Source organism: Tachyglossus aculeatus, unplaced genomic scaffold, assembly GCF_015852505.1.
Source record: "Tachyglossus aculeatus isolate mTacAcu1 unplaced genomic scaffold, mTacAcu1.pri scaffold_203_arrow_ctg1, whole genome shotgun sequence".
Lineage (NCBI taxonomy): Eukaryota > Metazoa > Chordata > Mammalia > Monotremata > Tachyglossidae > Tachyglossus > Tachyglossus aculeatus.
Genome location: NW_024044919.1, coordinates 195,474 through 212,440, shown reverse-complemented (window position 1 = coordinate 212,440; position 16,967 = coordinate 195,474). Strand labels below are relative to the sequence as shown.

Here is a 16,967-nt window from a genome sequence, read left to right as displayed (position 1 = left end):
TTATTGAGCGCTTACTGTGTGCAGAGCACTTAAGCGCTTGGGAAGTACAAGTTGGCAACATAGAGAGACGGTCCCTACCCAACAGTGGGCTCACAGATGAATAAAGGAAGCACGTCAGGGTGACGCAAGAGGTGTCTTTCAGTGGCTCAGTGAAAAAGAGCACGGGCTTCGGAGCCAAAGGTCATGGGTTCGAATCCTGGGTCCTTCACTTGCCAGCTGTGCGACTTTGGGCAAACCATTTAACTTCTCTGTGCCTCAGTTCCCTCACCTGTAAAATGGGGATGAAGACCGGGAGCCTCACGTGGGACAACCTGATCACCTTGTATCCTCCCCCGGTGCTTAGAACAGTGCTTTGCACATAGTAAGCGCTAAATAAATGCCGTTATTATTATTATTCTTATCCCCGTGCCTCAGTTACCTCATCTGTAAAATGGAGATGAAGACTTTGAGCCCCTCGTGGGACAACCTGATCACCTCGTATCCTCCCCCAGAGCTTAGAACAGTGCTTTGCACATAGTAAGCGCTTAATAAATGCCATTATCATTATTAATAGAAAAAACAAATTACAGGTACGGATGCAAGTGTCGCGGGGCTAGGAGTGGGGATGAGTCTTTCATGAGGAGTCTTTCATTCCTTCGATCCTATCGCTTGCCAAGCTGCTTCGCAGTACAGTACTTAGTCCAGTGCTTTGCACAAAGTTGGCGCTCAGTAAATACGACTGACTGGATGAAACGGGTGCACATTGCCCGTCAAACTCAGGTTTCTCCAGAGTTGGGGGGTGTTTAGGGTGTTTTTCCCCCAGCTGCCGAGCCCCGAGTCCCGCCCTCGCCCGTGGGGTGCAGGGTGCCCTCCACCATCCCCTCTCCGCACATAATAATACTGATGGCATTTATTAGGCGCTTCCTATGGGCCAAGCACTGTTCTAAACGCTGGGGAGGTGACAAGGAGCTCAGGTTGTCCCACGGGGGGCTCACAGTCTTCATCCCCATTTCCCAGATGAGGGAACTGAGGCCCAGAGAAGTGAAGTGACTTGCCCAAAGTCACACGGAAGACAAGTGGCAGAGTCGGAATTCGAACCCATGACCCCTGACTCCAAAGCCCCTGCTCTTTCCACTGAGCCACGCTGCTTCTTTAATAACAATAATATCATATCGTAATAATACTGATTGCATTTATTAGGTGCTTACTATGTGCCAAGTACTGAGCCACACTGCTTGTCTAATAATAATAATATCATATCATAATGATATCACATAATTATAATAATATCATCATAATACTGATGGCATTTATTAGGCACTTACTATGTACCAAGCACTGTTCTAAGCCCTGGGGAGGTTACAAGATCAGGTTGTCCCACGGGGGGGGGGGGGGGGTCGCGGTCTTCATCCCCATTTTCCAGATGGGGAACTGAGGCCCAGAGAAGTGATGTGACTTGCCCAAAGTCACTTGCCGACACGTGGTGGGGTTGGGATTTGAACCCATGACCCCTGACTCCAAAGCCCATGCTCTTTCCACTGAGCCACACTGCTTCTTTAATAATAATATCATATAATAATATTATCATAATAACATTGATGGCATTTATCAGGCGCTTACTATGTGCCAAGCACTGGGCCATGCTGCCTCTCCAATAACAATAATAATACCATATCATAATAATAATATCATAATAATACTGATTGCATTTATTAGGCGCTTACCATGTGCCAGGCATTGTTCTAAGCGCTGGGGATGTTACAAGATCAGGTTGTCCCACGGGGGGTTCGCAGACTTCATCCCCATTTTCCAGATAAGGGAACTGAGGCCCAGAAAAGTGAAGTGACTTGCCCAAAGTCACACGGCCGACACGTGGCGGGGGCGGCATTCAAACCCATGACTCCGGACTCCAAAGCCCGGGCTCTTTCCACTGGCGCGGCCGCCAGGGGGCGCGCCACCCCCCCATTCCCCGCTCAGGGCATCTGGCCGGTAACGCCACCAGAGGGCGCCCCCCTCCCCCCGCGCGCGCTCCCAGCTCAGGGCATCTCGCCGCCGCCGCCGCCAGAGGGCGGGCTCCCCCACTCCCGGCTCAGAGCATCTCGCCGGTACCGCCGCCAGAGGGCGCGCCCCCCCCACTCCCTGCTCAGAGCATCTCGCCGACGCCGACGCCAGAGGGCGCGCCCCCCCCCAGCCCCCTGCCCGGGCATCCCGCCGGTACCGCCGCCAGAGGGCGCTCCACACCCGCTCCTCGTCGCCCGCCCGGCCGCCACCCCCCTCATTCATTCATTCATTCAGTCGTCCTTATTCAGCGCCTACTGTGTGCCGAGCACTGTACTAAGCGCTGGAGAAGTACAAGTTGGCAACAACAGGCTCACTAGTGTAGAAGGGGCCTGGCGGGCTGGGTGGGGGAAGCCGGCGGCCAAGGCCCGGGAGCCGCGGGGGGGAGGAAAGGAAAAAGAGAGAGAGGACGGGGTGGAGAGTGGACATTAAAGGCTGGAGTGGCTCAGTGGAAAAACCACGAAAACTGGAGTCAGGGGTCATGGGCTCAAATCCCAACTCCACCACTTGTCAGCTGGGTGCCTTTGGGCCAGTCACTTCACTTCTCTGGGCCTCAGTTCCCTCATCTGGAAAACGGGGATTAAGACTGAGCTCTATCTGGGCCAACCTGATCACCTTGCAACCACCCCGGCGCTTAAAACAGTTCTTTGCACATAGTAACGACTTAATAAATGCCATTATTATTATTACTATTATTATTATTCCCCCAGCTCCATCACACTGCCCGGCAGACCCCCGTCCGATGACGTCCCGCCCCGGGGCCTCGGCACTCATTCATTCATTCAATCGTATTTACTGAGCGCTAGTAAGCACTTAATAAACGCCACCATTATTACTATTCTCTGTGCCTCAGTTCCCTTATCTGTAAAACGGGGATGAAGACTGTGAATTCCACGTGGGCCAACCTGATCACCTTGCAACCTCCCCGGCGGTTAAAACAGTTCTTTGCACATAGTAACGACTTAATAAATCAAGCCATCAATCAATCAATCGTATTTATTGAGCGCTTACTGTGTGCAGGGCACTGTACTAAGCGCTTGGGAAGTAAAAGTTGGCAACATATAGAGACAGTCCCATTATTATTATTCCTATTATTATTATTCCCCCAGCTCCATCACACTGCCCGGCGGACGCCGTCCCGCCCCGGGGCCTCGGCACTCATTCATTCATTCAATCGTATTTACTGAGCGCTAGCAAGCGCTTACTAAATGCCATCATTATTATTATTCTCTGGACCTCAGTTCCCTTATCTGTAAGCTCCACGTGGGCAAACCGGATCACCTTGCAACCTCCCCGGCGCTTAAAACAGTTCTTTGCCATTATTATTAATATTATTATTATTATTATTATTATTACTATTACTCCCCCAGCTCAATCACACTGCCCGGCGGACCCCCGTCGGATGCCGTCCCGCCCCGGGGCCTCGACACTCATTCATTCAATCAATCGTATTTATTGAGCGCTTCCTGTGTGCAGAGCACTGTACTAAGCACTTGAGAAGTACAAGTCGGCAACATAGAGAGACGGTCCCTACCCAACAGTGGGCTCTATCGTACTTATTGAGCGATAACCGTGTGCAGAGCACTGTACTGAACGCTTAACTCAAAGGCCGGGGGTGGCACCTCTTAGCCGGGGACCCCATCCCCTCCGGACTTGGGACGACGTCCCCCGGGCCCCTGGCAGTAGAGGGGAGGGCCACCCGCCCCCCCGCCCCGAGTTCAATCAACATCAACGACGACCTGGGCCGCCCCCACGTCGCCCCCCATCCCTTCCCCCGGTCCCCCCGACGGTGCCCCTGTGGCGATAGGCCTCGTGGCCGTGGCGATGGCCCGACACCGACCCGGCCTGGACGGGGCGGCCCTCCGCCCTCCCGCCTCTCACCTCGGGTCGCACCAGGAGGGTCGCTCCGCTCCTTCCCGGGCTCCGGGGGGCTTGGGATTCCCGCCGAACGAGTCCCCCTTCCCCCACCAGAGAGAAAGAGACAAAATGGAAGAAAAGCTCCCCCCTCCCGCCCCCCAAAAAGGAGAAATCAGCCTCAGGGTAACAGGGCCCAAATGGAAGAACGAAAAACACACAAAGAAAGGGGAATCGCACAAGAACCGACGCCGAGGGTGCGGCCGCCAAACTCCAAATGAGTTTAGGGTCGAGGGGTCTTATTGGTCTCCCTACCCGGACCCCCGAAGTCCCCGCCCCGTTGACACCTGAGCCCGTCCTTCCCCGGCTCACCTGCGAAACGCTTTGTGTGTGAGTGTGTGTGGGTTGTGTGTTGTGCGTCTGGGTGTGGATCTGGGTCTACACCGCGGTAATCCCGGGCCCGGAACCCCTTCAGTTCCCGCCAACCGTGCACACCCTCCCCAGATTCGGGTGCAAACTCCCTGGAAATAGGCAATTCTCACCTTGGAAAATACCGAATGAGGGCCCTGGAAAAACAAACAAAAAAAAAAACCCCTCACTCTTCTTCCTGACTTTGCAGTAGCCCAGAGAGGGGGAAAAACAATGCAATATCTTTTCGAAAGGAGAGAACAGGGCTGAAATTCACGTGATGGCGGCCCCTCTAAGGCTTTGAGAGAGTCAAATTAAAGACACCTTCAAGGCACATCCCAGGGCCATGAAACGGTGAGCCCGGGGTGATTTATTATTGTTTATTCCATGCAAAAAGAACACATCCAGGATTCAGGGTGGCTTTTTCCCAAAACTCCTTAGTTATGAACAAATTCATCCAATTGTATTTATTGAGCGCTCACCGTACTAAGCACAAATTCATTCATTCATTCATTCAATCGTATTTATTGAGTGCTTACTGTGCGCTGTACTAAGCGCTTGGGAAGTACAAGTTAGCAACATATAGCAACAACAGTCCCTACTCAACAACGGGCTCGCAGTCTAGATGAATGCAAAAGTTAAACAAGAAAGAGAACATGGCTTTAGAATTGGCTTCGCGGCTTATCTAGCCAGAGAAGCGTATCCCATCAGTTGGAAGTGAATTCCAAGGATGAAGAAGAAACTATCTGATTCAAAAATAACCAGCTGGCAAGTTTTATGAAACGCTGGAATAGATTGGAGGGTTTGGGTGCAGGTAGTATCCGTTTCAGATTTATAAACTGTGCTTTGTGGTGCTTTCCAGAATTAAAAAAATCACATTCACCCCCCACTTCCCAATGAACACTACAAACTGAATCTCATATTGATGCCCATTGATGAGAAATGGTCTAGGTGGTAACGAGAAGTGCAAAGTTAAAGTGCAAGCACTGATCATTGCAGTGACATCGGGGGTCTCACCTTCCTGCAAAACACACAGTATGGTCACGATTCGGCTGTGCAAAATTGAAAGGCAAGAATTAAGAAGTTATTTCAAGCACATTTGCCTGTTTATTGATACTGTAACTAGAGTTATGAGCAGCTCCATTATACTTTATCCAAGAAAGGGTTCCTTTAGTCTCCCTTTCAGGCTGCAAGAATCAATATTTTAAAATAAATCAAACGAATACTTAATAAGTGTTACACACCAAAGTAGTAAGTGAGTCACACTGGGATTTTTCCTTCGGGCAAAGCTTTCATTTCAATTCACATTTCTATTAATTTCATATACTGGGATTTAACTCAACAAAGACTATCAACTTTGCCACTTACAAGCAGAGTGGGTTTATATTTTTACCTATATGTAAGACTAAAGAACAGACTGTGTGTAACCTTCGCTGCTAAAAGATATCACGCTTAAATGCGCCTGAAAACAGAAAATTATTACCTGTGAAAGGTTCACGGAGAGTTTTCTTTCTAATTATTAATCACCTTTAATACGTAACTAACCTTTGCTTCCTCCATCTGCATGATACTGGCTTGACAGTCAGAAACACTATCATTGATGTAATCGATGTTTGCAGTTGGTGATTCTGTCTCCTCATTAATGCTATGTACATTTTTATCCCCATCTCTATTGTCTTTGATGGCCTGCTCCCTTCTTTCTGAAAGTTTCTCTCTTCTTTCTGGGAGTTCTTCACGTTGCTATTTCCCACCCACCCCCCAAAAATGGTAAATAAGATTACAAAAGGAAAAGGGCAATACAAAGACAACAGATGTTGATTTTTCTGAGGGATTCTGCCAAACAAGATTTCAATGATTTCCCAAGCTAGGCTTTGATATTGGAACAAAAGGGCTGGAATTATCCAAAATATAGATTTATTCTTTTTTCTGGCAATAGTGTACTAAATCAGTGCATTCTTAGGTATTTTTAGAGCAAGGACAACAGTGAAATCTCTGATAAGCCATACCTTTAGCAGCCTGTTCATATCAGTCTCCATACCAGAAGTTGTCATTCTCTGTGACACTACGTTCAAGTCGTTGCCACTTCGGGCAGTTTTTGACGTGAGCGCTCGACGGGTCATTCCTCTTTTCAGGTATTTCTTCCTGTGAACATTTTTATGACATTTTTATCTGAAATTCTTTTAGAATGGATCACCCATGCAACAAATCTTTCAAATTGAGTGTCTCATTTGAGAACAACCCTCGCATGAAAATGCTCTCACACCACCTAGGAAACATCTTACCTGGTTCCACTGGCTGCAGTTGCTGGCAGTGCTTGCACTCTTGCAACGGGAATTCTCATTTTCTGTTAGGATCCAGCCTTAGTCGAATCAGGGTCTCCAGCAGCTACAGTGGAACTCGGGTCTTGAGCAGGAGAATCAGGGGCACTCGGTTTTCGACTAACCTTCCCCGCTACTCTATCAGACATGGGTCTTACTTGTGGCCGAAGAGCTGTTACCTGAAACAGTGAGGAAAATGCATCACTCTCCTCCTCTTTGAAGTCATTCCATTTCTCTCCAAAGTCACAAAGATTTCCCAGAAGTAACTGGAGGTTCTGTTCCCCTACCTCTTCGGTTTTACGTCGAAGAAACCACTTCTTGATTTCTTTTCTGAGCTTCCAAAAGCCTGAATTGATGCTGTAAATAACATCAAATAAATCAGGAGTGAAAACAAAGGAAAATCTAGTGTTTACTTTTTATGCTTTTCCCTTAGACTGTAAGCTCACTGAGGGTAGAGCTTTTACCAACTCTGTTGCACTATACTCTCTCAAGCACATAATACACTGCAGATAATACGCACTAAATAAATACCACAGATTCACTGATTGCCCGTGTGTCTCTTCTTTCTCTGTCACCTCCCCACCGCAACTACGTATATCTTGTTTATCCATTCAAGTGTCTATAGGATAGAGGTCCATTAGATTGTACACTCTTTTACAGCCGGGTATGTGTATCTGTGTTTGGTACTTCCCTAAGTGCTTAGTACAGTGTTTTGTACTCAGTTGATTGTATTTGTATTTATCGTATTTATTGAGCGCTTACTGTGTGCAGAGCACTGTACTAAGCGCTAAATTGGCAACATAGAGAGACGGTCCCTACCCAACAGTGGGCTCACAGTGTAGAAGGGGGAGACAGAGAACGAAACAAAGCATCTTAACAAAATGAAATAATTAGAATAAATATGTACAAATAAAATAAATAAAACAGAGTAATAAAATAGAGTAATAAAATAAATAGAGTAATAAAATAAATAAATAGCTTACTGTGTGCAGAGCACTGTACTAAGCACTTGGAAGGTACAGTTTGGCCACAGATAGAGACAATTCCTACCCAACAATGGGCTCACAGTCTAGAAGCCGGGGAGACAGACAACAGAACAAACAGACAGGCATCAACAGCATCGATATAAATAGAATTACAGATATATACACATCATTAATAAAATAAATAGAATAATAAATTGTGGAAGATGAAAGAACATCGTAAAACCTGTCTTGCTAATTCAATCAGTAGTATTTATTGAGTGCTTACTCTGGGCAGAGCACAGTACTGAGCACTCGGGGGAATATAATAAAGAGAGTAGACACAATCTTTGCCCTCGAGAAGGGCAGAGCGGCACGGCCTAGTGGAAACAGCACGGGCTTGGAAGTCAGTTCTAATCCCGGCTCCACCACTTGTCTGTTGTGGGACCTTGAGTAAGTCACTTCACCTCTCTGGGCCACAGTGACCTCGTCTGTAAAATGGGGACTAATACTGTGAGCCCTATGTGGGAAAGCCCTATTGTGCCTGACCATTTAGATTGTTTAATAATAATGACAATTGTGGTTATTTAATTTAATAATTTAATTTAATAATCATGAGAAGCAGCATGGCTTAGTGGAAAGAGCCCGGGCTTGAGAGTCAGAGGACATGGGTTCTAATCCCAGCTCTGCCTCTTGCCTGTTTGTGTGACCTTGGGCAAGCCACTTCACTTCTCTGAGCCTCAGTTCCCTTATCTGCAAAATGGGGATGAAGACTATGAGCCCCATGTGGACAAACAGATCACTATGTATCTACCCCAGCGCTTAGAACAGTGTTTGGCACATAGTAAATGCTTAACAAATACCATTATTATTAATATTATTATTATTATTTGTTAAGCATCTGTCATATAGTATGCACTTAACAATTAGCCCAATTATTATTTACAAGTTGATGCTTGTAAATACCATCATTTGATTCACTACATCTTTTAATGTGCACGTTCAATTAGTATCTATGGGCTCTAGATTGAGAGGGAGATGGAGAAAGCAAAAATACGCACCTCTACCCAATCACTTATATACACAGGTACATTTTAATTCATTTTGATTTACTCTTTAATTTCCCTTATATATATATCTATATATAGATACATAAATATGTATTTACCTCTATATTTGAAAACCTGCCCATCTGTTTCATTGGGTTCCTTCCTGTTTTATTTTGGCTCTTTTGCAAAATATACTTTTTTGTAAAAGCTTTGTCTTTGCTCCACAATAGTCTACAACCTCCTTGTTACCGCTGTGCTCTCCCAAGAATACATACAGAAGCTTTTTTTTTAAGATTATTGTATGGGGTGTAAGAATTCTTAAAGCGTTCTTAGGTAAAATAATCTGACTATGCTTAATTACCTGGTTGCTCCTGAACTGAATTTTTTTTCCTTCATTGGGAATTGCTAACCAAAGAGTGGTAATCAAGGAGGGGAAATCATGAAGTAACACTTTTATTTAACATGTAAAGTAAGACCCATGTGGAGTCAAATTGGAGTCAAACTGGAATGAAGCCTACATCAGTAGGCTTGCTAATAAGAACTATGATACAATTATACAATTTGCCTCACTATCACTATTTATTTTCATTTCATCAGTGGAATTTGGAATCGTCTACAGAAATGCATATTTTTAAATGGTAGCCGCAGAAAATAATATATCTTATTGGGCCTGGATTTCAAAATTTTAACAATGTCATTCATTCATTCAATCGTATTTATTGAATGCTTACAGTGTGCTGAGCACTCTACTAAGTGCTTTGGAGAGTACAATATAACAAACAGACACACTCCCTGCCCACAACGAGCTCACAGTCTACAGGGGGAGACAGACATTTATAGAAACAAATAAATTACAGATATATAAAGATATGCAGCAGACACGCTTCAGGGAAGCAGCATGGCTCAGTGGAAAGAGCACGGGCTTGGGAGTCAGAGGTCATAGGTTCAAATCCCGGCTTTGCCAATTGTCAGCTGTGTGACTTTGGGAAAGTCACTTAACTTCTCTGTGCCTCAGTTACCTCTTCTGTAAATGGGGATTAAGACTGTGAGCCCCCTTTGGGACAATCTGACCACCTTGTAACCTCCCAGGCGCTTAGAACAGTGCTTTGCACATAGTAAGCACTTAATAAATGCCATCATTATTACTATTACGAACATATGTGCTGAGGGGATGGGAGGGAGGATAATTCTATTTATTTATATTGATGCCTGTTGACTTGTTTCGATGTCTGCCTGCCCCCTGCCCCACCGACTGTAAGCCTGTTGTGGGCAGCGATTGTCTCTATTGCTGAACTGTATTTTCCAAGTGCTTAGTACAGTGCTCTGCATGCAGTAAGCGCTCAATAAATATGACTGGTTGAATGAACGAATGAATGAATGACGGAGGATGAAAGAAAGGAGCAAGTCAGTGATGCAGAAGGGAGTGGGAGAAGAGGAGAGGAGGGCTTAATCAGGGAAGTTTTCTTGGAGGAGGTGCTATGTAATTATCTCCTTTACCGGAAGATGTTGAAGAATTTGCTTGTTCTTGCAAACATTCTTTAGTATTGGCAGAGGCAGAATAGCAGGCACCAGTAGTCTTAGCCAGGATGGCATGCATGCCTTGTGGGTTTTTTTTTTTAATTATTATTCTTAGTCAATTGATAGAAGACCTTCTTGAGGTAGGTTTTGGAACCTATGATATCGCAAGAAGCTTCAAGATCATTCTAACTTGTGGCTGAGGCCTTGAGAAGTGTCTGAACACTTTCTCATATTGTTCTTCTTATATCTCCCGGACTTTTAAATAATAGTAATAGTATTATAATTATTAAATTATTATTAGCATTACATGCAAACACTAGGGTAAACTACAAGAGAATCATACTGGAACAGTTCCTGTCCCACACCGGGTTCACAGTATAAGAGAAAGAGAGAACAGGGTTGTTGTTTTTTTAATCACCATTTTACATTCATTCAATTCATTCAATCGTATTTATTGAGTGCAGAGCACTGTACTAAGTGCTTGGGAAGTCCAAGTTGGTAACATATAGAGACGGTACCTACCCAACCACGGGCTCACGGTCTAGAGGTTTACAGATAAGGAAACCAAGGGGCAGGGAAGTTAAGTGGACTTCCCAAATAATAATAATAATAATGATAATAATGATGGCATGTATTAGTCACATGGGGCTCCAGACTCCCAGACTCATGCTCTTCTGAATAATCCACGATGCCGCCTTCTAGGTGGGAAGGTTCTCTATTGTAAATTCACCACTACCTCTGTTGGCAGTTCCAGACAGCTTCTTCCTATTACGATTCCCAGTTTTCAGTGGCACGTGGCAACTGTGGCTGTGACAACTTGAAACCCACATAGGGAAAGTAGATCCTGACAAGTCCCAGAGGAGTTGGCGAGAGGCCCGTCTGGGTGACGGGCTGAACTAAAGCTGCAATTTCAAAACCAATAAGCAGCGTGGCTCAGTCATGGGCTCTGGAGTCAGAGGTCATGGGTTCAAATCCCAGCTCTGCCAATCATCAGCTGTGTGACTTTGGGCAAATCACTTCCCTTCTCTGTGCCTCAGTGACCTCATCTGGAAAATGGGGATTAAGACTGTGAGCCCCGTGGGACAACCTGATCAGCTGGTAACCTCCCCAGCACTTAGAACAGTGTTTTGCACATAGTAAGTGTTTACTAAAATGCCATTATATAAAAAAGATCAGTTTCACTGCCTAAAATCAGATTGCAATCAATGAATCGATCAATGGTATTTACTGAGTGCCGTGGGCAGAGCCCTGTGTTAAGCACTTGGGAGAGTAGAGTACAACAGTGTTGGTAGACACGTTCCCTACCCACAGGGACCTTGCAATCTATAATCAACGTGGAAAACAGCATGACCTAGTGGAAAGAGCACGGGCCTTGGAGTCAGAGGACCTGGGTTCTAATCCCGTTCTCATACTCGTCTGCTGTACGACCTTGGACAAGTCACTTCACTTCTCCGTACCTCAGTTCCTACACCTGCAGGAAATGGGGATTCAAAAGACTACAACCCCATGTGAAGACTAGGACCCCACGCTGAGAGGCAGCATGGCTCAGTGGAAAGAGCCCGGGCTTTGGAGTCAGAGGTCATGGGTTCAAATAATAATAATAATAATAATAATGATAATGGCATTTATTAAGTGCTTACTATGTGCAAAGCACTGTTCTAAGCGCTGAGGAGGTTACAAGGTGATCAGGTTGTCCCAAAGGGGGCTCACAGTCTTCATCCTCATTTTACAGATGAGGTAACTGAGGCACAGAGAAGTTAAGTGACTTGCCCAAAGTCACACAGCTGACAATTGGCAGAGGTGGGATTTGAACCCATGACCTCTGATTCCAAAGCCCGGGCTCTTTCCACTGAGCCACGCTGCTTCAAATCCCGGCTCCGCCACCTGTCAGTTGTGTGACTTTGGGCAAGCCACTTAAGTTCTCTGTGCCTCAGTCCCCTCTTCTGTAAAATGGGGATTAAGACTGTGAGCCCCCCGTGGGACAACCTCATCACCTTGTAACCTCCCCGGCGCTTAGAACAGTGCTTTGCACATAGTAAGCGCTTAATAAATGTCATCATTATTATTATTATGTGGGACAAGGACCGTCTGATCTACCCCTGCACTTAGAACAGTGTTTGACACACACAGTAAACGTTTAACAGATTCCATTAAAAGAAACAAAAACAAAAACAAAAAAAATGTATGGGGGCATTACCTTTCATTTAATGTAACATTACTATTAATCATAAAAAATCTAGATAATTCAGGATATAATAATTATCCCATAACTTTTTCCCAGAAATTCCATAGATAATAATAATAATATCAGTAATGATGGCATTTATTAAGCGCTTACTATGTGCAAAGCACCGTTCTAAGTGCTTGATTCCACTAACACAATGATAACAGTGTCCTGTTATCAACAGGAGTTAAAAATCCTCCAACTCACGTCTCGTTTCTGTTGGTCTTTAAGCTGCGCAATCTCTCGGTTTCTTCGAGATTCTGTCATCTTGTCCTTATTTCATTTGTTTCATTAAGCATACCTATAGAGGTAAGCAAGACGAGCTCATTAATACTACATTTCCACATTAAGGAACTTGGGAAGTACAATAGACGGCCTATGATCTACCCTGACTCACGGCTTCTTCGATCCCTCCCTCAGCCCTACAGCACTCGTTCACATTCATTCATTCAATCGTATTTATTGAGCGCTTACTGTTTGCAGAGCACTGTACTAAGCGCCTGGGAAGTACAAGTTGGCAACGTATAGAGACGGCCCCTACCCAACAATAGGCTCACAGTCTAGAAACGGGCTTACAGTCTAGAAAAGGGCTTACACTCATGTCCACAGCTGTCCGTTATTTATTTATATTAATGTCTATCTCCCCCTCTAAACTGTGAACACGTTCCCTGCCTCTGTTATACAATACTCTCCCAGGAGGTTAGTACAGTGCTCTTCAAACTGTAGGCGCTCAATAAATATGACTGATTGGCCGAGATTGTCTAGGTTTAGGCCTACTGCCTCTAAGTAGCCTTCTCCACCACCGACTTGCCTTTCTAGTCTCACCTCTGCCTTCCTGTTTCCGGAAACTGCTATGGCTCTCTAGACCTATTTTCCCCACTCTCCACCCTACAATGTGGAGTAGGAGCCATTGGCAAGTGTCTGATTGAAGATTCCCATCAGGGAGGTGAGAAAGGAGGAGTGCCGGCACACTTTTTACACTTAATGTACACTAATGTGTTAAAACTATTCTGAAAATTTTACGAGCGCCTGCACACTTTTACGCTTAATGTACGTTAATGTTTTAAAATTACTCTGAAAATTTTATGATAGAAAATTGTATTCAATGACGTGAAGTTTTGATTAACTTGGATCATACATTTCCCATAAATAGCTGATCTAAAATCTGTTATTCTCTTGTGATTTTGATGTCCAACACAGGAAAATCTATCTTCCAATGTGACACAAAAGGTTTCCATCCTAGATGGCTGAAAAATGTCTAACAAGGAACAGTGAATTTTTAACTCTACTGAATGACAGCCAATCTATCTGTAATCAGAACATCATGTCAAAGCACAGCATTTGCAATTAAAAATGGAGAACACTTTGCAATCTCCTAGCTTCGCTCTAAATGCCAGGTTTCCCAAACTCCAAATTTAGTGTTTCTTTCAAAGAAAATCTATACCTTTGCCTTTTTCATTTCTGTCGCATCCTGCTGCAATTTCTTCAGCTGTCTTTCATATTGAGTTTGACTTTTCAGCACACGTGCATGCTCTTTCTGAGCAGTCTGGAGTTACTCATGGTCTGCGGCTTCTTATATTCAGATTCAACTTTTTTGGCTTTCTCTTCTGAACAAGATTCCACCAGGCCTTAATGACAGAAGGAAATTTTCTTCTATTAATTTTTACGTAACTTTAGAATTCACGATGAGAGATCATTCAATGACCTCACAACTACTTCCGATATCCTGACAACATTCTCTATTCCTCTCACGCTTAATTGTCATTTTGACTGTTGCTATGTTAGATTTCCCAAAGAAAACCCAAGACATGATTTTACGTGGCCTAAATTTAATGGATGAATATTCAATATTCTCAATATTGAAAACATCAATGATGGTCAAATCAAGAAGACTGAACTGACCACTCACTGTGTGCAGAGCGCTCTACTAAGTGCTTGGGATAATACAATACAAATAGAGTTGGTAGATATCTTCCCTGCCCACAAAGACTTTATAGTCTAGAGGGGGAGACAGACATTAAAATAAATTGGCAGATCTGTACATAAGTGCTGTGGGGCTGAGGTTGGGGTGATTATCAAGTCTTTAAGGGTTACAGATCCAAGTGAACAGGCAAACATCAAGCATATTAAGGGGTACAGAACCAAGAGCATAAGCAAAGCAGAAGGGAGAGGGTGTAGGGGAAATGAGGGATTAGCTGAGGAAGATCTCTTGGAGATGTGACTTCAATATAGTTTTCAAGGTGGTGAGTTGGGTGGTCCGTCACATCTGAAGGAAAAGGGGAGTTCCAGACCAGAGAGAGGACATGGGCAAAGGATTCAGCGGTGAGAAAGATGAGACTGACGTACATTGAGTAGGTTGGCATTAGAAGAGCAAAGTGTGCAGATTGGTTGTAGTACGAAATTCAGAAAAGGTAAGCTAGGAGGGGACAAGTTGATTGAGTTCCCTAAAGCCAACGGTAATGAGTTTCTTTTCGATGTGGAGGCCTGTGGAATTTAAGCGCTTACTATGTGCCAGGCACTGTACTAAGTGATGGGGTGGATATGAGCAAATTGGGTTGGGCGCAGTCCCTGTCTCACATGGGGCTCACAAACATAATCCCCATTTTAAAGATGAGGTAACAGAGGCACAGAGAAATTAATAGGCTTTCCCAAGGTCACACGGAGGACAAGAGGAAGAGCCGGGGTTAGAAGGTAGGTCCTTCTGACTTCTGGGTCTGTTCCCTACTCACTAGACCACGTTAACTTCAGGGGTGGTGAGGAGCAGGGAGACGGAACAGAACTTTTTTTTATTAATAGTATCTATAAAAAACACTGTAGGAGTTTACAATTCTGAAATAAACAGCAAATCAACTCATGGTCTAGATAGGACACTTGTTCTAATGCACATTTCACGTAGGGCTTACTTGAATTTTTCTCCCCTTAAAAAAATGGAAATGGGAAAATAAAATCACACATAAAGGTAATTACATTAAGTTCCAGTTCTTACCTAAATTCTGAAGCACTTGATCTCTTTCGAGCCGAGTATCCCGAATTTTACGCTGCAGCATCATTACTTTCTCTTCGTACTGCTTCTTCGGGGTCTGCAGCCTTCGCTGACTGTTTTTGAGTCCATCGATCAGCTTTGGCTTTATCGCAATTTCACAAGTGATGTTGGCTAAGTCTGCCTGGTAATTAGCTATTTCAAAAGAAAAGAAAAGAAAATCAATAGGCATATGTCAAAAAGGTGTTCCTGAAAGGAAGAGAGGCAAATAAGAGAACAGAAAAATGACCATTTCTAATTCACTCAGGGTGTAACGTGAGAGTTATTTGGGCCCACCACACAGAGCTTGAAGATACTGACTCCTCTCAGGGCCTGAGACATCAGATACCAACCGTATTAAGGATGAAAAGGAACAACATATTGATTAAATGGAATAACCGGCCAAACAAAACATTGTCATCTGTGAAGCTCAGGAAACCCCGCGGGCTTATTTGGGACAGCAGACTTATAATATCCTTCTAGGGGATAGAGACAAGAAGAGAAGGCCCTGAAGAGCCTGGCGTCGACACTGAAGATACAGCTTCCGAAAATTGGAAAATGCTGCAAATCTTCAGCATTCTGTTCCCTTCGATTGTCATAGATAGCAGCGTGGCTCAGTGGAAAGAGTCCGGGCTTTGGAGTCAGAGGTCATGGGTTCAAATCCCGGCTCTGCCAATCGTCAGCTGTGTGACTTGGGCAAGTCACTTAACTTCTCTGTGCCTCAGTTACCTCATCTGTAAAATGGGGATTAAGACTGTGAGCCCCACATGGGACAACCTGATCACCTTGTAACCTCCCCAGCGCTTAGAACAGTGCTTTGCACATAGTAAGCGTTTAATAAATGCCATTATTTTTATTATTATTATTATTGTTATTATTATTGAAAACCAAGTGGGAAGGAGGAGGGGGTGGCCAGATAAACAGTGAAGAAAACAAGGCCATGTGCATGTAGACTCAGGGCAGCCCTGACAACCACTGACAACTAGAGACAGCAGATATCAGGGACCAAGGGGAGCAGACTGCCCACTTAGAACATTAATTCATTCATTCACATTTACTGAGCACTTCCTGTGGGCAAAGCAGTGTACTAAGCGCTTGGGAGAGTACAATATAACAATAAACAGACACATGTCCTGGCCACAACAAGAACACGGATTCCGGGGCTGAGTTCCAGCTGGTTCTGGTTTACTTCTGACAGATGATGCTTTTTTAATAATAATAATGATCATGATGGTATTTGTTAAGCGCTTATTATGTGCAAGTCACTGTTCTAAGCACTCGGGGGGATACAAGGTTAACAGGTTTTACTGTACTCCCCCAAGCGCTTAGTACAGTGCTCTGAATAAAGTAAGTGCTCAATAAATAGAATTGACTGACTGATCTTTTCTTCTCTGGATGAGAATGGCTTTCTTGAACTTTCTCCCTCAAGAGCACACAATCTTCACACAACCAGAATAAAAATATCTAAAGTGCCAGATATTTTTAACCGTGATACACATTTTTACTCCAGATAGTTAGGTAAAGTCTATTAAAACCTTTAATTTCTTGATCATTTAGCATTCTATGGGGTCTTTTTCT

At 44.4% G+C, this 16,967-nt stretch overlaps 1 protein-coding gene across 3 annotated transcripts; it reads right to left on the bottom strand.

Annotated features, from left to right (window-relative positions):
- Positions 1-5,072: 5,072 nt before the first annotated feature.
- LOC119923604 (kinesin-like protein KIF21A) lies at positions 5,073-15,441 on the bottom strand. Of its 3 annotated transcripts, XM_038742949.1 has the most exons (7): positions 15,357-15,441; positions 12,578-12,671; positions 6,905-6,974; positions 6,582-6,796; positions 6,306-6,441; positions 5,845-6,039; positions 5,073-5,486 (listed from the first exon to the last, which is right to left on the bottom strand). In XM_038742949.1, the coding sequence occupies exons 4-7, from the start codon at positions 6,638-6,640 to the stop codon at positions 5,376-5,378; spliced, it is 501 nt and encodes a 166-aa protein (XP_038598877.1). In that variant the 5' UTR covers positions 6,641-6,796; positions 6,905-6,974; positions 12,578-12,671; positions 15,357-15,441; the 3' UTR covers positions 5,073-5,375. The 3 variants fall into 3 exon arrangements, with proteins under 3 accessions (XP_038598877.1, XP_038598879.1, XP_038598878.1); XM_038742951.1 differs by lacking the exon at positions 6,905-6,974; XM_038742950.1 differs by lacking the exons at positions 12,578-12,671; positions 15,357-15,441 and adding an exon at positions 13,815-13,903.
- Positions 15,442-16,967: the final 1,526 nt, after the last annotated feature.

Bases quoted from the DNA above. Each gene is read 5' to 3' on its own strand.
- LOC119923604 (XM_038742949.1), bottom strand. From the start codon at position 6,640: ATGAGAATTCCCGTTGCAAGAGTGCAAGCACTGCCAGCAACTGCAGCC. The intron at 6,040-6,305 runs GTATGGCTTATC...GGTGGGAAATAG, and splicing joins ATATGAACAGGCTGCTAAAG to CAACGTGAAGAACTCCCAGA. The intron at 5,487-5,844 runs GTTAGTTACGTA...TGATTCTTGCAG, and splicing joins TGCAGATGGAGGAAGCAAAG to CCTGAAAGGGAGACTAAAGG.